Source organism: Chlorocebus sabaeus, chromosome 20 (assembly GCF_047675955.1).
Source record: "Chlorocebus sabaeus isolate Y175 chromosome 20, mChlSab1.0.hap1, whole genome shotgun sequence".
NCBI lineage: Eukaryota > Metazoa > Chordata > Mammalia > Primates > Cercopithecidae > Chlorocebus > Chlorocebus sabaeus.
Genome location: NC_132923.1, coordinates 14257101 through 14284714, shown reverse-complemented (window position 1 = coordinate 14284714; position 27614 = coordinate 14257101). Strand labels below are relative to the sequence as shown.

Sequence of the window (27614 nt, the reverse complement as noted above, 5' to 3'; positions counted from 1 at the left end):
CGTAAGGTTTCATTTACATATTAAGACCAACTTTGCTAGCCAAGCCTCCTCTTCTCTCCCTCCCATAACCTGTCTTTCCCACAATAAATGGATATACCTCTGACTCCGATGGTACCTGGTTTTGGCCATGCTTTGAGCTCTCATTCATTCTGTTACCTTGAGATGGTATATAAGCTTCTGCATCCCATTGTGGGTAGGGTAGGGTAATCACTCTGTGACTCTCCCCATGTACATGTTAGTACATTTTATGCCTTTTCTCCAATTAATCTGCCTTTTGTGACTTGATTTTGGAGTGAAACTTCAGAGGGTTAAGAGGGGGTTTCCGTTGACCTCTACAGTTTTGGAGCTGTAAGCAGGATAGCAAAGCTCTGCTCTTCTGGAAGCTGCAGTGAAGAACCCAGGATCTGATCAGCTGTCATAAGGGTAAGAATTTTTTTACCAGCCAGGCTCCCGGCCTCCTTCTCTGTGTGGAATCTGTTCAAGTGGATAGTAAAAATCACTGTTTCTTTCTTTTCCCTCTCCAGAATCTTGATTAATGGGAGAAAAGGATTTGTGTGACTAGTCTTGGGTGTAGTGACTCTGGTGTGCTTTTTGGTACTTTGTGGTACCAATTCAAATTGTTTAATCCCTTTCTTCCCAGAAATTGTCTGTTCCTTTGTCTTTGTCTCTATGTGTTATTCTGTCATAAAAGGGGATACTGGTTGAGGTTCCTTCTCATCTTATTTGATGTCCTTGAGAGCTTGACTTGTGACCAAGTGGGAGCACTTTCTCTTGGTTTTCGGTATCTGGAAAGAGGTGGTAATTTTCCAGTCATAGTAGGTGGCCTGTCTGAAAATGGCTGGGAATGTCAAGCTCTTTGGATTTGTCTTAAGAAATCCCATCCCTTCAAGGCTTTTGTCGTCTCAACTTTTGTTGCCTGGTTAGTCCTAGGAAAGCTCAATCCCAAGAGGACCTACCTGGTATCACAGATTCACAGGTCTGTGACTGGAAGCCCCCACAAATGTGTGGGTTACTGGAGGCAAACATCATCCTTAACCATCTGTGGCCTACTCCTTGCATTGAACTTTTTTCTTGGAGGGCAATCATTGGGATTGTCTCTTGTATGACCTTCCCAGGAAGTTAACTTGGAAAATGACATCCTGGGCTTTCCATAAAGAGGCTATTTGGTTGAATTGCTTTTGGAATAATTATACCATTGGAAATTCTAGTTGACAGTGGACTGAAGATGGATCCCTTAGACACCTGAATTAAAAAAAAAAAAGATTTTAGAGATCTCTTATTTTAAACAGTTGATAGGAAGAACAAATTAAAAGAAAGGCACATACTAGTGCCATGGCTAGTCTTAAAAATTCTCTTGACAATATTATCTATGTTGTGTAGGGAAAAAAATTCTCTTGACTGAATGAAAGAACAAAATTTGACCCAAAACAAAGTTAAAATTCTTCATAGGCTCAAACTGCCTGCTCTGGATCCCTTCCAGAATTCACAGAAAAGTCTGCTCTACCTTGCAATTCAGTACTTAAAGTTCTGTGCTTTTGCTGCCATAGCCTGGGTTCAATTTCCAGTCAGGGAACCAGTTTATTTTGGCTTGATATTTGTGTGACTTTTGACTTTTTGGAATACCCATTTATTGATCCTTTTCCTTTTCATGGGCAGCTTTTGTTTGTTTGTTTGTTTATTATGATGGAGTCTCACTTTATCACCCAGGCTGGAGTGCACTGGTGCGATCTCGGCTCACTGCAACCTCTGCCTCCCAGGTTCGAGTGATTCTCCTACCTCAGTCTCTCAAGTAGCTGGGCCATGCCTGGCTAATTTTTGTATTAGTAGCGACAGGGTTTTGCCATGTTGGCCAGGCTGGTCTTGAGCACCTGACCTCAAGTGATCCACCCGCCTCAGCCTCCCAAAGTGTTGGGATTATAGATGTGAGCCACCGCTCCTGGCTGTTGGCAGCTTTTGATTTCCTGTCCTTCCAGCTTCCAAAGTTTCTGATGAGAAACCTGTTGATAATCTTATTAAATATTTATGGCATATGACCAGTTGCTTTTCTCTTATCGATTTAAAGATTCTCTGTTTTTGACTTTCGAAAGTTTGATTATAATGTGTTTTGGTGTAGGTCTCTTTATCTTACTTGGGGTTTGTTAGGCTACTGTGTTTGTATTCACCTTTCATCAAATTTGGAAACTTTTCAGCCATTATTTATTCAACTATTCTCTCTTGACCTTCTCTCCCTCTTCTTTAGAAATTCCACAATGTAAGGCTGAGTGTGGTGGCTCATGCCTGTAATCCCAGCACTTTGGGAGGCCAAGGTGGGAGGATCACCTGAGGTCAGGAGTTTGAGACCAGCCTGACCAACATGGAGAAACTCCGCCTCTACTAAAAATACAAAATTAGCCAGGCATGGTGGTGCATGCCTACAATCCCAGCTTCTCGAGAGGCTGGGGTGGGAGAACCGCTTGAACCCAGGAGGCAGAGGTTGTGGTGAGCTGAGATCGTGCCATTGCATTCCAGTCTGGGCAGCAAGAGCGAAACTCCATCTCCTCACCCCCCCCCCCCAAAAAAAACAACAACAACAAAAAAGAAATCCCACAATGCATATGTTGTCCACTTGATGGTCACTTAGGCTCTACTCACTTTTCTTCAATCTTTTTTTATTTCTGTTCCTCAAACTGGATGATTTCCATTGCCTTATCATCGGGTTCACTGATTGTTTCTTCTGCCTGCTCAGCTTTCTTCAAATTTGACTTTGAATCTCTCTAGTAAATTTTTTGTTTCACTTATTTTACTTTTCACATCCAGTACTTCTTTTTTCTTTCTTTTTTGGTTTTCTATCCTTATTTATATTTTCATTTTGTTCATGCATCATTTTCTTGTCTTCTGCTACATCTTCCTTTAGTTAGTTCTTTGGGCACCTTTAAGACAGCTGTTTTAAAGTCTGTCTAGTAGAACTTCCAGCAGATTTTTTTTTTAATTTTTATTTTTTCTCTTTAATTATTTATTATTTTTCTTTTCATTTATTCCCTCATGACTTAATCTTAACTTGACTATCAGGTATTTTTCAGTAAGAGTTTCTGTTGGTTCATTTTTTATTTTTATTTTTATTGTTGTTGTTGTTAAAAACTGGACATTTGAATCTACTAGTATGGTTGACTCTGGAAATTAGATTCTCCTCCTTCCTCAGGGTTTGCTGTTTCTTTGTTATTTTTTTGTTTTGTTTTTTGATTATTGTAGGTTGTCTCTATGCCAAGGATTAGCCTGAGGTATAAAGTTGTGGTCTTCACAGATGTTTTCTGAGCCTGAACCTTTCCCTGGGTGTGTGTACATTCCCTAATTTTACCTGTATATGCAGCTATTCTTGAATATTTTATCCTTTAACATCTGGCTCCCAAAAGGGGAAAAAGAGAAAAATTGAGGGAGGGTGAAAAAAGGGAACCACTCCTTTAAACTTCCTGGAAGTTGCTTCAGCTTAGGGTGAAGAGCTTGCTACAATGCGGGTAGGTACAACAGTAGCTTCCAGCCTCTTTGTCTCTGTGCTGCAGTCAGCCATTAGAGAATAGAGCCCCAGTGTGTGTGTGTGTGTGTGTGTGTGTGTGTGTGTGTGTGTTTTGAGATGGAGTCTTGCTCTGTTGCCCAGGCTGGAGTGCAGTGGTGTGATCTCAACTCACTGCAGCCTCCGCCTCCTTCGTCAAGTGATTCTTGTACCCCAGCCTCCTAAGTAGCTGGGATTACAGGTGCCTGCAACCACACCTTACTAATTTTAGTAGAAACAGAGTTTTACCATGTTGGCCAGGCTGGTCTTGAACTCCTGACCTCAGGTAATCCACCCACCTTGTTCTCCCAAAGTGCTAGGATTACAGTCATGAGCCACTGTACTCAGCCCAAACCCCCAATATTTGGAGACAGCATCCTTTTTTGCCAATTCTGGATCCTGAAAGATGTGTGCAGCTTACCGTAGGAACACAAGTTGCCTACCTTGGAGGTAGTGTTGGGTAACTGCTATTGTGCTAAGGGATGAAATTGACTGAAATTACCTACAATTTCCCATCTGGGCCTTCCTCTGGAAGTTGCAAGCCTTCAGTAGGCTCCAGAGTTCTGAAATATTTACATCAGACAGATCCTGCCAGTGCAGTTGTTGTCTAGATTCCAGGTGCTTCTCATTCCACCATCTTCCCAGGATACCCTCTGACCTTCTGGATTTTGAATTCCGTCAAGCTGTTCTGTAACAGCTGGGGTGAAAGCCAACAAAGTTCCTGCTAAGAAAGCTCCCTGGAAAAAAATGTTCAAAAGTAACACAAGTATCAAACTGGAAAAAATTGATTTAGGAACCGAACCCAGATTGTCATAGTGAAAAAAGGGGCAGACCCTTAGCTACTGAACTGCAGCCTGGGTGTGAGGTGACAACCATTGTTCTTTTAGTTTGGTTTGGCCAGCAAAGGTGGCCTTGTTGTATAAATAAAGCCCCTCAGGTAGTCAAAACCTTTCTTTTCTTTTTTTTTTTCTTTTTGAGAAGGAGTCTCGCTCTGTCACCCAGGCTGAAGTGCAGTGTCGCGATCCTGGCTCACTGCAAGCTCCACCTCCCAGGTTCACGCCATCCTCCTGCCTAAGCCTCCGCAGTAGCTGGGACTACAGGTGCCCACCACCACGCCTGGTTAATTTTTGTGTATTTTTAGTAGAGATGGGGTTTCACCATGTTAGCCAGGACGGTCTCGATTTCCTGACGTCGTGATCCGCCCGCCTTTGCTTCCCAAAGTCCTGGGATTACAGGCATGAGCCATTGCGCCTGGCCAAAACCTTTATTTTCTTGATGGCTGGATTTGTTTTTGTTTTTTTCCCCTTTTGCTCTCCCTCTTTTTACATTTTATTTATTTATTTATTTTTCTGCAGGGATTTATCCAATTCAGAGACCTTGTCCCCATAATTTGGAACTTTCCTTTGGATTTGATCAAGTCAGATAGAATGGGTCAAACCCAATGGGGAAAAGAAGGAAACAACAACAAAAACTGAAACAAACAAACAAAACAGTTAAGAAAAGTAATGATCACACAATTTATGTGATTGCTGAGCACTGTAATGGTAAGAAGAAATTATGACCAGTTGCTTGTTAATCTTAACTTTAGTCATTTAGGAGAATTTCCAAGGCAAAACACAGATTCAGTTACTTATAGGAGTGGGGCCCAGGCTGAAGACTGCTCTGTACCATCCTAGAAGCAGGAAAAAATCAAACTCTCCTTCCCTGTCAGAAGTGAACTGAAACTCCAGAAAGGAATTGCCTGCTCTCCATCATCGTGGAAGGAGAAAAACTTGCCTTCATTGTTGGAAGCAAGTAAAACTCCAGAAAATGAGTTGTACAGCAAAATAAACCTCAGATCTCAACCAAATTTGGGGAAATCAGGGATTCTCTGGAGGGGGTGGATCTCTGAGGCCTCAGCAAATTGTCCTATTGGTTTGAGAAATAAAGATAGCTCAAGCTGGTTCCAAGCACCTATAAGAATTTTGCCAAAGGTCAGGGCATCTCCACTCAGAATTCCTTCATGGTTATAAATTGTAAACTAAAAAGTATGTGAGACAGGTCTGAATTGATTTAGAAAGCTTATTTTGGACTCTTACTCATAGGTATTTCCAGTCTTCATAGAGGCATAGCAGCCAGGTGCAAATTGTGGGGACCTGGCAATAATTTTGGTATAACAGAGATTAAATAATTTGTCTAAGCAATAGCTTGGCAACTTTTGGAGCCAAGTTGTAATCCTGGAAAGATTAATGCTTGGCCTGAGATGTAACAGCCACTCTTCCAGCTTGTCTTTTAACGTGGGAAGTAAGTTCTAGTGTGTTTCTGTAGTGTGGAACTTTTAGAAATGATATTCTTGTCACATTTGACAATACCTATGGCTGATCTAGACAAAATATCATCCAGTCACTGTTTAGCCCTGATTTGCATATGAGGCTTTGGGCTGGTCATCTGGTAAGTTTTCACTCGGCAGTGGGGATGAAGTAACTGAAACTCCAGAAAGAAGACTTACTAGATACCTCAAACGTGATGAAGATATTAGAAGTCCTGGCCTTAGGGGTCCGAGGAAGAGCAAGGTTTGTGGGTAATAATCTGTATGAATCTGATAGGAAGCTATAAGGAGGACTCTTAGGACTTTAAGGTGAGTGAAGGTTAGAGCCTGGATTAATCAAGGGCCTATGGCCTCTAACACCATCAGTTGCCTGTACTCAGCCACCTTCAGCAGTGCTATCTGGCTCTAGAGAGCCATAGCATTCCAGGAGAGGAGAGAAGGCTGCACAAAGACCTGGTGTTTGTGTCCCCCCATCTAGACAGACAGACATAGCATGCAGGGACAAAGCGAAAGAGAAGAGTAGGCAGAGACAATGTGAATCTGTTCACCACATATTGTAAATGCATTTAAAAGTATTGTTAACTCATATTTGCAGGTAGCACTAATTATGAAGTTGTTGGACTGAGGACTTTATTTATTTGTGACTCTCACCATCTTCAAAGTCAGCAATGAAGAGTTTCTTCCTCATTGAATCACTAACATGTTTTGGATCTCTCTGATTTGCTAGATCGCTGACCTCTGACCTCTAGACCCAGACTTTAAAGGCCCATGTGATTATATTAGTCAACCTGGATTATCTCCCCATTTTAATGTTAATGTAATTGTCTCTGCAAAATCCCTTTGCCATACAATGTAACATAATTATGTAATTAGCAACCATAAGAAAGCTGAAGTGACTTTTAACCCAACCCAATTGTCCCATGGAACTGATGTTTATGGTTTCTTTTGAATAAACATAGAAATTGACCCTCTCAGTCTTGAAATTTGAGAAAGTTACATTTGTATTATCTGAGTTCCTTTCTCAGGAAGCCAACCATGGGCCTTCCAGATAGTAGCAAAGAACTGAAATTTACCAGAATACCACATCTGCACAACAAGATGTCACACCCCTCACCCCATCATAAATGCCTAAGTGGTCACCTGCTTCCTGTTGACCAATTCCTCTTTCTTACCTCTCCCTAATTCCTGTTTTTCTGCATGTAGTTACATTTCTTCCCTGCTATCTAAACCCCGACTTTTCGTTGGTCAGGAAGATGGATTTGAGACTGATCTCCCATCTCCTAAGTTGCAGTACCTGACGAAAGCCTTCTTCCCTGGCAATACTAGTTGGATTCAGTGATTGGCTTTCTGTGCAGTGAGCAGCAAGACTTAAACCTCTGGCGTTTCAGTAACAACTATCCTAATACCAGAAAAAATAAACAAGATACTTTAAGACGAAAAAGTTATCAAAGACAATGAGGATATTTTGTAATGATACAAGGGTTAATCAATCAGGAAGAGAGTGCAATAAATACATATACATCTAACAGAACCTCAAAACACAGGAAGCAAAAACTGAGAGAATTGAATGGAGAAATAGACAATTTAACAATAGTAGATGGAGACTTTAATACCACAACTTTCAATAATGGATAGAGTAACTACAAAGAAGACCAATAAAGAAATAAAAGATTTAAACAACATAACCTACCAGACATCTGTAGAATACTCCACTCAACAAAAACAGAATACACTTCCTCTCAAGTATACATGGGACGTTCTATAGAATAGAGTATATGCTAGCCCTTAAAATAAATCTTAATAAATTTAAAAGGACTAAAATCATATAGTTTCTGATATATCTCACAAACTAATACTGTCATGCACTATAGTTTCAGGTTAGCATGTAGGGTATGCAGTTTGTTGGTCCTGCTTCCTTCTGTTTGTCATGAATGTGGAGGTGACCATGGTTACACATGTGTAGGCCAGTAGCCCAGGAAAGTCAGGCAGCTGAAGGGAAAGGACAGATATTCCATAAGAGTCTCCCTATCTCAGTCTCACAAAGCCGAGGAGGAATTGATACATAGGAAATGAAGAGGTACATCAGGGGATCACTTCTCTTCTGTCTATCTATGCCTATCTTTAAAACCTCAGTTTCTATCCCACTAAAACCCATTGCACAGGAATGCTGTTGATCACCACCAACCACCACAGACTCATTACCTTGATTTTTACCATGATCTGTCTGAGAATACATCCTCAGGCCAATGGCTTTGGCTCAATGCAGATCTTTAGTGTTCCATAAAAACTGCTTCAAACATATACTAACAGTTTATAAGTCATTCCAAATTAGGTGGCCACTACATGTATTTAAAGAGATATACATAAATTATTTCAGTGATTATGACAAATTGGAAAGAAAACCTGTAGAGTTAGAATGAAAATCATAAGTGACAAGCACACAATATGTATATAGAGATCATAACACAAAGCAACCCACACATAGGGGAGTGGGGTTAGGAGTTACGAATATAAAACTTGTCCTCAAGTTAAGTGAAAATCCAACATGGGCCAGGTGTGGTGGCTTACACCTGTAATTCCAATACTTTGGGAGGCCAAGGTGTGAGAATAACTTGGGCCCAGGAGTTTGAGACCAGCCAGGGCAACATAGTGAGACCCCATCTACACACACACACACACACACACACACACACACACACACACAAAAGAGCTGAGGGTGGTGACATGTGCCTGTAGTCCTGGCTATTCAGGAGGCTGAGGCAGGAGGATCCCTTGAGCCTGGGAGTTTGAGGCTGTAGTGAGCTGTGATCACGCCATCGCACTCCAGGTTGAGCAGCAGAGCTAGACCCTGTCTATAAACAAACAAACAAACAAACAAAAAACTAACATGCTTCCCCAGTGGGAGAAAAGATGCCAGTATAACATTGGTTTGCAGCAAGAAGTATATTAAGACATTGACCAAAATCCTTTTATTATTTATTTTGTTTTTATTCTTTGAGACAGGGTCTCACTTTGTCATCCAGCATGGAGTACAGTGGCGTGATCTTGGTTCACTGTAGCAGCAAACTCCTGGACCCAAGTGATCCTCCCACCTCAGTCTCCTGAATAGCTGGTACTATAGGCATGTGCCACTATGCCTGGCTAATTTTTAATGATTTTTTGTAGAGGTAGGGTTTCACCATGCTGCCCGGGTTGGTCTCAAACTCCTGAGCTCAAGTGATCCAACCACCTTGGTCTTCCAAAGTGCTGGGATTACAGGTGTGAGCCACTGCACCTGGCCTCTAAATCCATATACATCAATTATTCACACACTGAGAAGAATATTCAGAAATTTTTTCTTATAATATTAAAATGATGTGGAAAATGGGAGCGCCAAAGAAGAACGTCAAGACTATCTAGAAGTTTTAAAGTTTTCATTAGGAAGAAAATGACTTCATGTCAGTCCTCAGGAGAATGATAGAACTTAGGGAACTATGTATTTCTTTATGTTTTCTATGCATTAGCTATAATAAACAATGAAAATATGGTTAAATTTTAGAATGAGGCCTGTGGTATTGTCACAAAGGTATACAAATACTGAGAATGACTGCTGAGGGAGAGTTGTCTCCATTGGTGGTGACCTTCAGAAGAGACCTTGTGTTTCCACATGGCCTAGACCTGGAAGGCAGAGATCCTAACATTCCATGACACCCCCCGCTTCTAATTATGTTATTGTGACTCCAGACCGTTACCTGGCACTGGGTCTTACCTTTGGCATTCCTGTCAGAGCCTGAACCACAGACAGTACCTTAGACTCTAAGCTCAGGCACCTTGTGCCTTGATTTTGTGGCTGAGGATTCTTAGAGTTCTGGGATGCTGATAAAGTTTATCCCAAAAGTAAGTAATGAATCAAATCTGCTTTCTTTTGACTCATTTAAATCTTTGTTTAATGTAAAGAAACTTTATTGAGGTGTAATTTACATACTATGAAATTTACTCATCATAATTGTACAGTTCAATAATTTTTAGTAATTTACCCAAGTAGTGCAACCATTACCATAATCCATGCATTTGTTTTTAATCTATTATTTGTTTGGGTTTATTCTCCCTAGGCTCTGATTCCACTTCCTCCACAAGCTTCAGCATGGCCGTATCTCCCACCACTTGTTTTGGTCCAAGGGCAGAAACGAGCATCCTAGAAACCAATCAGTACTTGCGCTCTGAACTGGAAAAATGCAAACAGAACTTCCGAGACCTCACAGAGAAATTCCTGACATCCAAAGCTACTGCCTACTCCCTGGCCAATCACCTGCGGAAATACAGTAGGTCCCACGGGGCATGGTCACCAAAGTGATAAATGATTTTCCATCTTTCCTCTGTGAAATGAAACACTGCAGACTTTATTCTCTATCAGAACTAATTTTATCCTGACTACTCTCCCAAAAAGGTAGAAGTGGGCATTTTACTCTCAATTTGCCAAGGACAGAAAAACTGAGGCACAAAGGTGTAAAGTTTACAGAGCAAGTGTAGTGAGGAATAGAGACTAAAACCTTGGTTTAGGCATGAAACTGTCTTTCCCTTCTCAGCAATGAGTGTCAGCTTCTACAAACATGTAATATCACTGTTGGTTAAAACAGCTCAGGATTCAATTAAAACTTTTTAAAGAACACCCATTTGCAAAGCACTGTGCCAGGGGTGAAAGAGGTAATAGTATATACCCTATCTTCCTTGAAGGAACTTAAAACTACTTATTCTCAACTGAGTCACAGATGTGTGGAGATGCGAACTTCAGTAGCAGACATGGAGAAAAGTCTTTATGATACCTGGATCAAGATTCTCTTCCCACATAAGTTCAAATAAGCCATTCCTCATGCTCTGGTTAGATTGAGGGTATTTCCAGAAAATCAGAGACTTTGTAACACCCTTTCTGTCTCTGAGTATCAGCTTTACAGACAGCAAGCAACTGCAGGTGGACGTCCAGGATCAGAGCTATGAGACACATGGCCAAAATGAGAACAAGGCCAAGTGGAGCAGACCGCCGTTCTCAGTAGAAGGCCAGGCCAGGTTAGGGGCTGACCCTTTCCTCTCCACAGTCAGCTCTCACATTTGGAAATCCACTGTAAAACCCCAAACCTGTTACTAATAGTTGGATAAGAGAGAAGCTGTAATGACAAGGAAACATGGGAACAAGGGCATGAGAGGAACAGGGATATTAGAAGAGGATTCTGGTTAACATTAAATTGAGTTTTCTTTCCAATTTCTACAATCATTTTAAAATAAATCATTGCGTGGGGGTGGGTGGTGGCTAAAAGTTGCAGTCTAACTTACTGTCATAGAAAAGTAAAGCCAAAAGCCCACTTACTAAAGAAGGGAAAAGATGAGCTTTGGTGTGTGGAAAAACTAGTTTTAAAAAAAAACAAAACAACAACTTCATGTCCTGTAATTGTAGGACAAAATTTTCTCAAGCTAGAGAAGAAGAAAGACATTACCTAAGACCTTAGTATAAAGGTACTATTGCGCAGTGATTAAAGAGCATATTCCCTAGGGCCAAATTTCCTGGGTTCAAATCTAACTTATCATCACTGTGCCTCAGTTTCCTCATCTGTAATAGTAATAGAGTGGTAACTACCTCTTTGGATAGTGGTGATGATCACATGATGATAATTCTTAAAAACCTACTGCAACAGTACCATGACAAACACTATGTGTTGGTTCTCCCTTTAAAACACCACCTACCACCTATTAGCATTTGGGCATATATCATTTGGATCGTTCTCCTCCATATGCAGTTTTACACAGTTGTATACAGATAAATGTTTAAATCTTTGAAATATTTTGGGATTATTGAAACTCTTGAAACAGGAGAATCATCAGTCCTACAGTTCTTAGTATCTTCCCAAACACACAGGAAGTCATTATTTCATGCCCTCATGTTCATGTTTTACTTAAGAGGCTGTAAGGCTTGGTAAATTGGTCTTAAGATTTGAAGTCATGGCCGGGCACATTGGCACACTTACTGTAATCCCAGCAATTTGGGAAGCCAAGGTGGGTGGATCATTTGAGGTCAGGAGTTTGAGACCAGCCTGGGCAGCATGGTGAAGCCCTGTCTCTACTGAAAATACAAAAACTAGCTGGGTGTGGTGGTGCACACTTGTAATCACAGCTACTTGGGAGGCTGAGACAGGTGAATAACCCAGGAGTCACAGGTTGCAGTGAGTCGAGATTGTGCCATTACACTCCAGCCTGGACAACAAAGTGAGATTCCATCTAAAGGAGAAAAAAAAAAAAAAAAGAAAAGAAAAAGAGAGATTTGGAGTCAAACCTCAGGGGATGTGAATTCTAACTGTCTCTTTCCAGTTGAATCATCTTGCCATGTTACTTTATCGGCCTGTGGGTTTTTCTTCCTCATCTCTAAAATGGGGAGTAGTTGAGAGACTGAGGAATAAAGATATGGAAATCCCAGTGTAAAGCCTGGTACTGGGGATACTTTTATCCTTGAGATAGACCCTGCCTCCTGCCCTGCAGGCAGTGACCACAGCAGCACATCCAGCCTTCCATGATGCAGGCATGTCTGTCTTTTCTCAGACTGTGAAGAATGCAAAGACCTTATAAAATCTGTGCTGGAGGAGGAGCTGCAGTTTCAGGAGAGAGAGCTGGCTGAATTGCCGAGGCCAGCTGCAAGGCTCCGGTAAGGAGGTACCTCTGTGGGAAGTGTATAAATACTGTTTGAAGTGGGGCAGCCCAGGCTGGTAGAACAAAGAGAAAATTTGTGCATGGAGAAGGGCAGAAATGTATGAGGCAGGCACAGAACTAGACTAAGACACAATGAGGCTATGGTCCAGTTAGGTGTCTAGGGTTTTCTGTTAAATAGCATACTAGTAAAATGGAGACAGCTGCCTGCGTTGGAATACTAGCAATGTGGCTTCTATCTGTGTGTCCTTGGTCAAATTTACTTCACTTTTCTGCATGTCATCAACCTAGGCTACCTCATTTATAAAATGGAAATACTGACAGTATCTACCTTAGAGGGTTATGAAGATTAAATGCACAATTGCAAGTAGTTAGAACCATCTCTAACACATATAAAACTCTGAACAATTATTTTCTGTAATTATTATATTTGTTCCCATTTATAGATGTGGTGATTGTCATTAACATTTTCTGTAAGAGATATTTTCAAACTTTCCAAAGTGCCTTTCATGATAAAAATGTTTCTCCTCCAAACTTTTTTTAAAACTGTTACACTAGGTGGAGTATTAACTGCTAGGGCTATTGGATAGATAGATGATTGAGCAGCTGTTATGCGGAAAATGAATTATTTGCTCAGGACCAGCATTGACTATCCTTAGAGGGTTTCAGACATAAGGTAGATTGTAGCATTCGACACTTCTTTTAATGCTTTGTTGAAATGAAATCATAGAAGCTCAAATGTGTAAAACTCACCAAAGCAGAGAGATTTGATTGAAGGGGGGACAGGTCTGGAGCCCCTGCTTCTCCCCAGTATGCGTCTTTACTTCCCCTGACACTTTCTAGTAACTCTAAGGAATAGAGTTTGAAATCAGAAGACCTGCGGATAACTACTTAGAAGAATAACAGGGAGAAAACTCGAGCATTAGATGGGGTAGATGACTGCAAATGTTCAGTCCAGCTCTGGGACTACATGGTTCTAAACATTAACTGAATAACTACTTACATGTGTACATACTACCGGGTGCTGTAAGTTGGGTCATAGGTGGCACTGTCCTTAGACTCACAGAGCTCACACTCCACATTTGAACCCACGTGTATTAGTCCATTCTCACACTGCTATAAACATGTATCTGAGACTGGGTGATTTATAAAGGAAAGAGGTTTAATCGGCTCAGGGTTCTGTGGGCTGTACAGGCTTCTGCTTCTGGGCAGGCCTAAGGAAACTTACAATCATTGTGGAAGTCGAAGGGGAAGCAGGCCTGCTTCACATGGCCAGAACGGGAGAGAGAGAGAGAGAGCAAAGAGTGAAGTGCTGCACTTTCAAACAACCAGACCTCATGAGAACTCACTCACTATCACGAGAACAGCAAGGGGGAAATCCGCCCTCATGATCCAGTCACCTTCCAGCAGGTCTGTCCCCCATCACAGGGGATTACAATCCAACATAAGACTTGGGTGGGGACACAGCCAAACCATATCACCATGAGAAATATTTAAACAATAATTAGAAAACAATGAAATCCAACATAGAATAATGAAATTACTACTCAGAACTTTACTTTTTTTCTTTTTTTTAGATGGAGTCTTACCTTGTTGCCCAGGCTAGAGTGCAGTGGTATGATCTTAGCTCCCTGCAACCTCCACCTCCCAGGTTCAAGCGATCCTCCTACGTCAGCCTCCCAAGGAGCTGAGAGTACAGGTGCACACCACCAGGCCGGCTAACTTTTGTATTTTTAGTAGAGATGGGGTTTCACCATGTTGACCAGGCTGGTCTCAAAACTCCTGACCTCAGGTGAACTGCCGCCTTGGCCTCCCAGTGTGCTGGTATTACAGGCATGAGGCACTGCACCTGGCCAGAACTTTAGTTTTAACAGCCTTCTTACTGATTATGGCCTATCTTCATGTCATTCAAAAGAATACTGCCCTTCTTGACTTTTTCACTGATTTTTCTTTTTAATTTTCAATTCATACCAGAGATACCTGCCCAACACTTTTGATCCTGGCTTGCTTTTTTTCTGGTTCTTTTTTTTTTTTTTTTTGCCAGCTACTGCATAATGCTTGATGTATATCATATGAAAATGTACTTGGACTGAAGTGGGGAACCCATGGGGCATCTTTTTAATGCAAAGTTAGTAAAATAAATAACAGACAAACCCAGAACCCAAGGCTGTTTCTTCATTCCTTCTGCCACAGGCAAGTCACACAACTTGTACAAGAATTGATCTTGGGCCGGGTGCAGTGGCTCATGCCTGTAGTCCCAGCACTTTGGGAGGCCAAGGTGCATGGATCACTTGAGGTCAGGAGTTCGAGATGAGCCTGGCCAACATGACAAAACCCCATCTCTACAAAAAATATATAAATTTTCCTGACGTAGCGATGGGCACCTGTAGTCCCAGCTTCTTGGAAGGCTGAGCCAAGAGAATTGCTCGAACTTGGGAGGTGGAGGCGGAGGCAGAGGTTGCAGTGAGTCAAGATTGCATCACAGCACTCCAGCCTGGGCGACAGAGTGAGATTGACTCAAAAAATAAAAATAAAAAAAAGAATTCAACTTGGGAGTTCCTTACAGGGATTCTAAGAGATCTCTCCTCTGAAACTTCTATAACCTATTATTCACTACATTCCCTCTTACATTTTACTCCTCTCTCCCACCTTAGGATACATGATCCCTTAATTCAGGCTCAGGCTAAAGAACTGACACACTTACGACAGAAGATACAGGAAGGGAGAGGTGTCTGCTACCTTTTCACCCAGCATGTGAAGAACACAGTCAAGTCTTTTGAGGGCCTTCTCAGGAACACTGGCATTGCCTACTACCAGAGACAGAGATTCTGTGAGCAAATGGTACAAGGAAGCCAGCTGACAGAGGTTCTTGTCAGAAAACTGGCCACAGGTAACTTGGTTACAGGCTCTGAAGACCCTTAGCTCCTCCCAAGTGCCCCAAAGTGAGGAGAAAAAATGCAAAGTTATTTCCATTGTAGATTTTATTTTAGTTTTGACTATGGTCCTTAATCTGCATTCTATTGTTTTCTCTTTAGAGCACTCAGGTAATCACTTTTAATGTTCTTTCAAGAGTTCTGAGTTTTGTTTTTTATTTTGAGACAGAGTCTTGCTCTCTTACCCAAGCTGGAGTTCAGTGACACGATCTTGGCTGACTGTGATCTGTACCTCCTGGGCTCAAGCAGTCCTCCCACCTCAGCCTCCCAAGTAGCTGGGACTACAAGTGTGTGCCACCACGCCTGGCTAATTTTTGTATATTTTGTAGAGACAGAGTTTCTCCATGTTGCCCAGGCTGGTCTTGAACTACTGAGCTCAAGTGATCCACCTGCTTTGGCCTTCTAAAGTGCTGGGATTACAGGTGTGAGCCACTGTGCCTGACCTGAGAGTTCTTAGTTTCAATCAGTAAGAGAGATAGAGTATAGTGGATTACTTCATCTTGATGAGCATAAGAACTCACTTTCACTTCTGGAAGATATTTTCACTGGGCGTAGGATTCTAGTTGACAGTTTTGTTTTTAAAGTGTTTGAAAAGTGATATTCCACTGTCTTCTGGCTTACATTGTTTCCAACAAGAAGTCTGCCATAATTCTTATTTTTGTTCCTCTGTACATAATATGTCATTTTTCACTGGCTACTCTTGAGATTTTCTATTTATCACTGGTGTTAAGCAGTTTGATTATGATAAGACCTTGTATAGTTTTATCTTTCATGTATTGTTTTACTTTATTTAATTTTTTGCATCTGCATGTTTATAGTTCTGATCAAATTTGAATAATAATGACATATTTGTCTTATATATGGCATATACAATATATTATATATAGCATATATATATCAAATATATATAATATATATTCTTTCTATTCTCTCCTTCAAAGACTCCAGTTATGTTTGTATTAGCTGCTTTGAAATTTTACCACAGTTGACTAATGGTCTGTTCATTTTTTGTTGTATCTTTTTTTTCTCTATTTCTTTCTATTTCCATGTCTTGGAATTGATTAATCTTTCCTCAGCAGCATCTAATCTGCCATTAATCCTGTCCAGTGTATTTTCATCTCAGACTTTATTTTTCATCTAAATTTTATTTGTCTTTTTAAAACTCTTCTATGTAACTCCTCATCATTTCATATTTTCCTCTATCTTCTTTATTTTATTTTATTCTATTTTTTGAAACAGAGTCTCGCTCTGTTGCCCAGGCTGAAGTGCAGTGGTGAGATTTTGGCTCAAGTGATTCTTATGCCTCAGCCTCCTGAGTAGCTGGGATTATAGGCACTTGCCTCCATGCCCAGCTAATTTTTGTAATTTTTATAGACATGTGGTTTTACCACATTGGCCAGGCTGGTCTCAAACTCCTGACCTCAGGTGACACACCCACCTTGGCCTCACAAAGTGCTGGTATTACAAGCATGAGCCACCACACCTGGCCTAGTTTCTTTAATACAAGGAATATAGTTATATTTGTTTCAATGTCCTTGTCTACAGATTCTGTCATCCGTGTCCTTTCTATTGTTTTTTAATTCTCACCTGATGTGTCCTTTCTAAGTCAGTTTAAGTAGATTTATTTTTTTTCCCTTCTCATCATGGATTATGGTTTTCTGTCTCTCTGCATTCCTAACATTATTTGATTTGGTGTTAGACATTGCAAATTGTAACCTATTGAATGCTGGATTTTTTGCATTTTGTGTTAAAGTTCTTTTGACTTTGTTTTAGTATATAATAAAGTTACTTAAAAACAATTTGCATCTTTTCAAGCCGGCTTTTTAAATTTTTTAGGCAGGATAAGCACAGCTATTAGTCAACAGCTATTTTTTTCCCACTATGGGGGCAATATGCCTTTTAAGAAAACAGACCTTATTTTTTAGAGAAGTTTCAGATTCACAGCAAAATTGAGCAGGAAGTACAAAAAGTTCCCATATACCCCCTGCCTGCACACATGCATGGCTTCCTAGGCTATCAACATCTCTCCCCAGAATGGTACATTTGTTACAGTTGATGAACTTACATTGACGTGTCATTATCACACAAAGTCCATAGTTTACACTGGGGGGCAACACTCTTTTGAAGATTCTAAGCCAGTGATCTCCCACAGTTTTGGCACCAGGGACTGGTTGCATGAAAGACAATTTTTCCACAGACAAGGTGGGGGTGGGATGGTAGGGGTTGGGAGTTGGGTGGTTTCAGTAGGAAACTGTTCCACCTCAGATCATCAGGCACTAGTTAGAGTCTCATAAGGAGCATGCAGCCTAGATCCCTGGCATGTACACTTCACAATAGGATTTGTGCTCCAATGCTAATCTAATGCCAGCGCTGATCTGACAGGAGGCAGAGCTCAGGCAGTAATGTTTTCTTGCTGGCTGCTCACCTCCTGCTGTGCGGCCCCATTCCTAACAGGGCATGGACCAATGCTGGGGGTTGGCGACTCCTGTTCTAAGCAATGCTCCCTCTATTAAAAGGGATTTTCACTGTAGTTGATGGAAACACCAAGTGTTGCAAGCTCTGTGTGAGATATTATTCCTTTTGGGAAGTTCTTTCCCCTGCTTTGCATAATTCCCTCAAATACATGTACTAATGAGTACTTAGCTGAAGATTGAAGACAGCTATCCAACGCATTCTGTCTGTGCAGCAATCTATTCTCTAGTCTGTCCTGTGATGTCTAGCCACCCTGACTTCTTCAAACTTACTACCAGGCTCTGCCTGGGTCCTCCCTCCCTGCTCTGCACTTGACAATCTCAGGCAGGAAACTGGAGCAATCATAGGGCTCACCTCTTTTATTTTCTCTCTCTCAGGGATCACTGTACTGTACTGTACTGCACTATATCCAATGTTGAAGCTAGAGTTTAAAACACCTTTTCCGGTTTCTTAGTTGTTTAAGGTGGAGGACAAATCTGGTCCCTATTACTCCAACTTGGCCAGAAGCAGAAGTCTCCATTCAATCTTTGTAGCGTGTTAGAATGGAAAGACCTCTGGGCTAAGAATCAGAATTACCTAGGCTCTAGCCTCAGCGCTGTATTTACTAACTTTGTGCAAGTGATTGATCCTTCTTGAATTTCTGTTTCCTCATTTGTAAAGTGGGTCAAATCATAATTCCACGGCTGCTGTACAGATCAGTTGAAGTAGTGTCTTAATGTTCATGAGTGTATTTCTCTTTCAGGGTTATTTATTTATTCATTTTCAGGTCCCAATAAACTGTCCAAATCTTTTGGGGTAAGTTTAGGCACTGGATATAGTAGAAGCTGATGTTAGAAAAGTTGATTTATACTGGAATGTTTTTCATAGAATCACCCCCAATTCTCACTAACAAACTGAGAAGAAAAAAAAAAAAACAAGAATTACCCCCAAGAACATCTGAGGAAGCACAACAGGGACAGACTTGAAGGCAACTGGGCAGTCCTCTGGTTTTGGAGTAGAGGTAGGACAGGGCTATTTGTCCTCTCCGAGACTGGAGCAGGTTCTGTGTGTGAGTAGCAATGGGACAGTCATGGTCTGGCAACCAGCCTGTGGCAGGAAGGAAGGTTACAACTGGAGAAGTCCAAAGGGCAGCCAGGCAAGTATTCTTTGAGCTGGGAAACAAAAGACTTTTGCTCTGCTTCAGGCAGCTGATGTCATGGTGATGATTCACCACATCAGGAACACCCTGTCCAGTGGGCTCAGGCAAGCCCGCCAGGCCACTTCTCTAAAGACACAACCTGAGGCCTCCTGCAAAAATTCTCGCAGAACATTCTGAACACACATATAAAGTGTTATGTCCCTGATCATACAGGCCCCATGTGTGCAATGTGTGAAATGAGACCTGCTTAATTTCTGACCAGCTCTTTTAATTTTGGTTTGCAGAAAATCACAATGGTAAGAAAAATGAAGACAGGCAAAAGCTACTGGCTCCCAGGTAACTCCGAATGATGAAGGGGCTGATAATGGACTGACCAAATCTAGAGAGGATTCCAGAAGCAAGGGCTCAAATCTAGAGAGGATTCCAGAAGCAAGAGCTCACATCTAGAGAGGATTCCAGAAGCAAGGACTAGAGAGGATTCCAGAAGCAAGGACTCAAATCTAGAGAGGATTCCAGAAGCAAAGACTCAAATACAGAGAGGATTCCAGAAGCAAGGACTCAAATCTAGAGAGGGTTCCAGAAGCAAGGGCTCAAGAGGTTAAAGGTCCCAGATCTGGAAAAAGCAGACACTGCTGGGTGTTCCTTTTTTTGTTGACTGATTATACAATGTGTCCTTTTAAAAACGGTTCTCTGCTCTCTTTGCAGTTCTTGTATTGGTTCCTATTTCTTAGTAATTTCTCACGCTTAGTTAACTAGTCAGTCTTACCAAAAAGTAAACTAACCAGGGATCCCTGGTTTCTGTATCTTTAAATCCTATATGGTTGCAAACCAAAGTGAGATGCCTATCTGGTTTCTGCACAGTTGTCCTGAATTATGTTGGCAGATATTTTATAGCCAGAAAATTACCTTGAAAAATAAATTGAAACCATAGCAAGTATTTAGAGCTAGGGGTCTAAAATCTGCAAAAGCCCTGGGATGTTACGTTGTCTCAAGAGCCAGTGTTCAATGGACCACTCCACATCATATTAAATAAAATCTGAACACAGCATTTTGAATCCAATAGTATGGCTCTCTGTGTCCTGTGTGCCCTGAGTGTATTTTAGAGTAGTTGTTGAGTCTGCTGCCTTATCTGTGTGTTATGAGGTCAATGCACTGATCACTTGCTGTTTTCACTTCTATACTAACTCTCGACTCACTATACTCCCAGTCAAAAGTGGATTGTATACTTCCTCTTTGATATGATGGTCCCTCTTTGATATGATGGACCAAGAGGTCCTCTTGGTGCCTCTTCCATGAGCTTCAGATCAGAACTAGCTATGAAGCTGTGGTTCCAGGCTGCCTTGGTTTAATCCCTTGTCTTGCCTACTCCACCAGGCTCAGGAGGGAGGCCCAGGAGGAAGAAATGGATGAAGTCCTGGAGGACTCACTAGATGAACAGTATTTGACTCATTCCAGCCGCCATGACTCCCACCAGCTTCCCAGCACAAATGCCTTCCTCTCTGATGCACAGGAAGACTCCTCTGCTCTGGATATAGCCAGTGAGTGCTCCTTTGATAAGAAAAATAAAGCTCCATTAATCTCTCAGTAGCTCCTACATTCTACATGCTCAACACCTCTGTCTAAACTGAGAGATGTTATTCTCTGCAGGCAGGCCCTGAAGATTCACTTTAAAAAAGTGATTAGGCTGAACACAGCTCTGATTTCAAGTCTCAAGTACAGGTCCCTAGTGTGGGTCAGGTAATTTGCTCTGTTGCTGTCCTCACCTCAGTCCCTCTGGCCAGGATTGGCATCTGCAAGCTGGTATACTCAAAGCAGGCCAGAATGGAGAGAGTAAAGAGATTATGGCAGACTCTGCCACTACTGCAGCACATGTACAAATCCGTTTAACAGCTCTCCTTCTTTAAAACGGGACATCTTATCTTTCCTGAAATATATAAATTTTTTGAGACAGGGTCCCTTGTTCTGTCACCCAAGCTAGAGTGCAGTGGCATGATCTCAGCTCACCACAACCTACAGCCCAGGGTCAAATGACCCTCCCACTTCAGCCTCCTGAGTAGCTGAGACCACAGATGCATGCCACTACTCCCGGCTATATTTTTGCCTATTTGGTAGAGACAGGGTCTTGCCTTGTTGTGCAACCTGGCCTCAAACTCCTGAGCTCAAGCAATTCACCCACCCCTGCCTCCCAAAGTGCTGGGATTACAGACGTGAGCCACCGTGCCCAGCCTTCCTGAAATATTCTTGATAATTATAGTTCCTGAACAGTTTTCCCAAGCTGTTCTAGCCATCCCAAGAATGTTGGCAGGCTTGTCCATATGTTTGGAGGTGCAATTATAATGCTTCCTGGGTTTCAAGCTCTAGTCTCCATCTCCCCTCAGGTGCTTGCTTTCCCATAAGGTTCCATCTGACTAGTAAAATATCAGGGTATTTCCATAAAGACAAGAATTTGATCTTGGCAACCCTTTGGTGAATAGCCAGGGTTCTCAATCTTTGTGCAGCACCAAGGTATTTTTACGATCTCTGTTAGTTTAGTCTCAATGTTGTAATTCAATCTAAATAAACAACGAGGCTATCTGCTGGAGAAAAGGCTGAATCTAACAGCAATGCCACCAGCATGCCCTCTTCCCAGAATAACTCCACGCTAGCCATTGGAGCTTCTCTAGGTATATAAGAGCCCTTTGGGTTGGTGCCTCACTGGTGTGTGTATAGATTAAAACCTTGACCTATATCTCCTCTCCCTTACTTGAATGTTTGACTTTACTTTGGGGGCAAAACTTTGGATTGTTAGGGGACTATAATATACTCTTCTACACAATAGAAAGAGACCATATTAATTCACTCACTGAGCTTTCATAGTAATATAAACCATATTAGGCTTGTCATTTTGTCAGGGATGGGTATAAGTATGTGGCTTTTATTACTCATACCATCCTCTGACAAAGGCATCCTTATTTCTCTTTACAATTTCACAATAAGGTGCAGAGGAAGGTCATTACCATCTGTTAAAGATATTCAGGGCCGGTCACGGTGGCTCACACCTATAATCCCAGCACTTTGGGAGGCCTAGGTGGGTAGATCACTTGAGGTCAGGAGTTCGAGACCAGCCTGGCCAACATGGTGAAACCCTGTCTCTACTAAAAATGCAAAAATTAGCCAAGCATAGTGGTGCACGCCTCTAATCTCAGCCACTCGGGAGGCTGAGGCATGAGGATCCTTTGAACCTGGGAGACGGAGGTTGTAGTTAGCCAAGATGGTGCCTCTGCACTCCAGCCTGGGTGACAGAATGAGACTCTGTCAAAAAACAACAACAAAATAAAGATGTCCAGGAAAGATATTTTGTAGAGAGGAAGATGTTCCCTAGTACTTATAAGTCATCTCAAGGAGGTGGTCACACCTTTCCTAGTGCTAGAAAAGCCCTACTCAGGGACCTTCAGTGTTTTCCCACCTCCTGTCAACCTGCCTTATACTTCCCATATCTCCATGTGGGAGGCATCCCTGTGGAATTTGCTTAGCACTTGGCCATGCTTTGTTTGAAACCTTAAAAGCTCTTAAAGAAAGTTGCCTTATGTTCCCTGATGAGAAGATGAAGTTGACAAAAGAATGGTGAAAGGCAGGGATCTTGATGAGAGGCCCCTGACTACCCCTTTAGTGATCGGCATTCTTCATTTCCCATCTCATTCCATGTCCTGGTGGAATGGCTGCAGAAGATGAGATCCAGAGCCAGCGGCAGCACCTGAAGGAAACCCTTTTCATCAACAACTGCCTGCGAGAAAAGCTGGAACGTTATCTCAGCAGCTTTGATGAAGAAAATGGTAGGAGAGGCCCAAGTCGGTCTGCTTCTGGCAATATGTATTTTTCTAAAGGCCTGTGACTGGGGCAGAGTTTTGTAGATTTCAAGCACTTTGACATACTTTACTTCACTTATTCATTACAAATGTCCCAGCTAGAGAGGTAGGGCAGCTACTATCATTCCTATTTATAGGTGAATAAATAGGCTTAAAGAATTGCTCTGAAATCATTCTTGTGATTCCCAGGCTGTCCACCGTCTTCTCTCTGCTTCTGCACACCGCCTGCTGTCTCTCTGTTTCTTACGTGATTGGCATTCACTAGAACCCAGGTTTCTGAGCACCTCATGTAGCAGAATGAGAGTCTCCCCTGCTGCCATCCTCATCAGCTTCCCTTATGTCTTGGTTACTCTTCATTCTACCACCCCAAGGTGGTTCTCTCCAACCCCCTCCTCTTCGATTGCTCTCACACAGAGGCCATCATTTCACAACATCGTGCTGGGCCAGAAGAACAGTAACCAGGTCCCTTCCCATATCAAAGCAGCAACTATTTCAGGAAAACCTCCTTCATATTTCAGCCATTGAACATGATAATACATGTGACGTGCTGGCATTTGTTCAGAATCATGTGAAAATTAAGCTTCTGCCCCATCACACTAAAGTTCCAGCCCTGACTCCCCGTGGTTTTCTCCCTAGGCTAAGATAGAGAGGAAGAACATGGAATGTGCAGAAAGCATTCTCTTAAGCAAATGTGTATGACTTGCCTAAATTGTAATTATTTCCTGGAACAGGATGCACCTCTAACCTCTACAGGCAGATCATAGATTCTGTTGTCCAGCTGTATAATGAAAACAGAGTTCTCAGAGAAGAATACCGGCGACTCCCCCGGCTTGCCTGAATCAAATTTCCAGAGGTAAGTGGTGAAAGGCCACAATATGAAGTCAGTCTCAGATGGGTCCCTTCTCTTGTCACACCCCACTGTTGAAACAAAAGAGGATGGCGCAGCCAGAGCTGCTCAAAGCCTTATAACCCACAATTCTCATAGTTAATCTCAACTGAGAGACGGCTGCTTTCTAGATGCACCCCCTCCAGGCCCCCAGACTGCCAGCCTCCAGGAATAAGTAGCTCTAAGAAATATACTATTTAGGTACAAGCCACACTCCATTATTGCAAATTGGAGAAGAGAAGGACAAACTTAAAAGGTGAAGTGATTTAAGAGAACAACATGGTGAAACCCTATCTCTACTAAAAATACAAAAATTAGCTGGGCGTGGTGGTACGCGCCTGTAGTCCCAACTGCTTGGGAGGCTGAGGCGGGAGAATCATTTGAACCCAGGGCGGAGATTGCAGTGAGCCAAGATTGTGCCACTGCACTCTAGCCTGGGTGACAAAGCAAGACTCCATCTCAAAAAAAAAGAAAAAAATGTAAAAGAACAATTATTTTAATTGAATACATTTTGTCAAGGTTGAATCAACTTTCCCTTGGAGTACTGAAAGAATAAGCAATCATAATTTAGATTCTAAATTACTGGTCTTTGAGAAAGTGTGAAAACCAAAAAGATGTCATAATCCAAAAAAGGAGCAAAAGTCCTAATTTTCAAACTGATGAAAATAAAGTACTAAAAAATTGAAATAGTCATAGTTCATCTTGGTCCTTGGCAAAATACAAATTTATTGATTCAAATCATAATATCCTAGCTACCTTTTTGTGCCTAGCTCTTACCACTGAGGAGAAAAACCAAACGTAAACAAAAGTATGTTCAAATTGGCAAACATGTTTACAAACCTGCAAAATCTCTTCAGCCTATCCCTTAAACTGCAGACTTGGTATTTACTAAGCTCTGCTGTGTACAATACCCACCTTAATATGCATTCTTGTACAAGTTCTATTAGGTATAAGCCAAGACCACATCGGATTTCTTTTTTTGTTTTTCACCCTCTCATGCCTATGTTTGCTTTTGCTTCCAAAGACCCTTCTGAGTAAGGACTGTCCTCAGACTACTGGAGTCTCTTAGTCACAAGCTTGCCTGAGGCTCAGAGCTGGCAATACCTGGGAGTTTATGTCAATCCCACAGCACCAGCAACCCCGCCTGCAAAGTATTTACCCATGATTGACAGGTGCAGGTGTATGAAGGCCCAGCTCCTTGACTTGATCGGTGCCTTTGTGGTGAATTAGCTTTGAGAAAAGGGAATCCAGAGGACAACCTTGTAAAAATTCAGATAGATAAATGGAAAGAAATCTTTGCCTTGGAAGGCCAATTGAGAAAGATAGTGATTTACTTGAGACTGTGAAAAGAGACTGAAATCTTTACTTTCTCATGGGAAAGATGCCTATGGTGAAAGAGAAACAGAATGGTGGGAAATAGGGTGGGTCTACTCGGTAGCTTTAAACCATTCTGTCATATTATAAAGCCTGGTGAGGTTTTAACTAACACAAGTGCCTGGACTGTACACATAGACATTCTGATTTAAATGCTTCCAGGTGGATGGAAACCACTAGTAGTATTAAAAAGTTCCCAAGTAATTTTGACATGTGGCTAGAGATGAAAAGGATCATCTATCCACTAGAATCTCAAGTCACCAGCATAAAAGTGTCCCAAATGTACAACTACCTCATAGAAAAGGCTTAACACCGCCCATTGATGGAATTTGCCTTCCTCTCTCCATGGTCTTGTATAGCATGGAAAAAAGAGAAGAGAAAAAGAGGTAGATGGATAGGTTGAACCTATAATTTGCCTATGTAGGGCAGTTTCTCAAACTTTTCTGACCACAAGATGCAGTGAGAAATACATAATTCTTTGTGATCAGTTTTTAAAAAATCTTTTACTATGTGTAATCCACCCTACCGAGTATTTAAATAAAGCCTGTAGTAGTACGCAGTCCGCTATATTGATTTCACAACCCATAAGAGGTTCAGAATTGCAATTAGAAAATTTTTTACCTTTGGCCAGGTGTGGTGGCTCGCGCCTGCAATCCCAGCACTTTGGGAGGATCACCTGAGGTCGGGAGTTTGAGGCCAGCCTGACCAACATGGAGGAACCCCATCCCTACTAAAAATGCAAAAAACAACAACAACAACAAAAAAAAATAGCTGGGCATGCTGGTGCATGCCTCTAATCATAGCTACTTGGTAGGCTGAGACAGGAGAATCGCTTGAACCCGGGGTGTGGAGGTTGTGGTGAGCTGAGATTGCACCGCTCCACTCCAACCTGGGCAACAAGAGTGAAACTGTCTCAAAATATAAATAAATATATAAATAAATAAAAGTTGTTTACTTTTGCTCAGCCTTTTTATCAAGCAAAATCCCAAAATAAGACTTACTGTAAAAGAACATTTACTATAAACATCTTTCTGTGAATCCTTATTTGTGTCCCAGCCACCATGAACCAATAATCTCTAGAGCCTGTTAGTGTTCTCCAGATTGAAGCCTTCCTTCTAACTGCTCCTAAACTCTGTGATGTAGTGGAAGAGGTTTGAGGCCTCGATTGTCATCCCAGGTTTTTCACCCACAGATCATATGGCCTGAGCCTCTTGACACCATTGTCTCCTTATGGTCAAAGATGGAACTGTACTTGGGTAGTATCTGAGCACCCTGCAGGCTTTCACCTTCTAGGGCTCTTCCCTTGGCACCACGCTCTTATTTAAAAGGAATAGGATGTGGACTTAGGAGGGTAATTTCTCTGCACACTGCCCTCTCTTTCTGATGACAAGCTATTTCTGAATGTGCACATTTGAGGCTAAGCAAATCCCTTCCTGGTAGGTGTGAAAGAACTTTATTTCTCTCTAGAGGAGTATTATGGAGAGTCAATTATTGCTGAGGAGGTGGTAGAGACCTAGCTAACTCATCTGCAGTGGCTTTGAGCAAGGCTTTTAGAATCATAAGGTGGCTGAGGTCCTGTGTCCTACACCACAGGCCAGCTAGTTCATTTCAGGAGACTTTCTTTTCAATCTATTATTACTATCTTCTTCTAGGCCAGAGATTATCTTCACTACCAGAGATTATCCACTTAGCTGCACTCAGTTTGCACCTGGCCTGTATCACCACTTAGCTCTCACTCCAGCCTCAGTTAGGTATCAGCAAACCTCACCAAACATTATCGTTTAGTTGTGTGTCTGTGTGTTTTTGTTTATTTCAGGTAACAACTAATGTTGGAACTATGAAAAGCTCTTCTCTACTTTTAACAAAGCTTAGTCACAAACAGTTCCCCAGTTGATGAGAGAAACTGAAACAACAGAACAACTGAAAGACCAAATCTGAAAGCTCCATCTCTGAGAACCAAATTTTACAGCCACTCCAGATTTGTACTCCAAATGGATAGTTTGATTGTAGAAATCTCATCCCTTCAGCCTGCAAATGTGATAACTGCCCAAGAGACAGTGATGCCTAGATTCATAGATAATCCCCTTTCCCCCAACCTATATATAACTGGAGTCAACAGCAGCTGGAGGAAAATGGCAAGGACTTGGAATCAAGATTAAGTTAGAGTAACACTGCTGTAGACTGTTTATCAGCTCTTCAGCGTATGTCCGTTTTCCTTGAAGGATGAGCGTTTAGAAACCTCTGACAATAAAGTTTATTTTACACACATTCTCTTGCCTATGATTTTTTTGTACAAATCACAATTATTAAACTTTCTTGCTCCAGCTAAAAGCAGGAAACTCAGTCACGAATGTGTTCACTACATGTATACCACAAAATGATAGCAACCAGTCTGAATGCATCACTTGATTCCAAAAGTAAATGTTAGCACTCAGTAGTGAAACTACATGTATCTCCAACTCT

The 27614-nt window shown here is 41.7% G+C and overlaps 1 protein-coding gene across 2 annotated transcripts in view; it reads left to right on the top strand.

The window, feature by feature from the left end:
• The window catches only part of NBPF9 (NBPF member 9), a 30873-nt gene extending 3454 nt beyond the window's left edge, over nt 1-27419 (top strand). Inside the window, exons 1-7 of one of the 2 annotated variants that reach the window (XM_073008428.1) lie at nt 9525-9710; nt 15158-15393; nt 19331-19382; nt 20421-20584; nt 22751-22909; nt 23623-23744; nt 26968-27419. In XM_073008428.1, the coding sequence (XP_072864529.1) occupies nt 15342-15393; nt 19331-19382; nt 20421-20584; nt 22751-22909; nt 23623-23729 (534 nt within the window). In that variant the 5' untranslated portion in view covers nt 9525-9710; nt 15158-15341 and the 3' untranslated portion in view covers nt 23730-23744; nt 26968-27419. Of the gene's footprint in view, nt 1-9524; nt 9711-9925; nt 10136-12398; nt 12502-15157; nt 15619-19330; nt 19383-20420; nt 20585-22750; nt 22910-23622; nt 23745-26967 lie in introns of those variants that run through there. The other variant, XM_008019324.3, reaches the window with a different exon arrangement.
• Nucleotides 27420-27614: the final 195 nt, after the last annotated feature.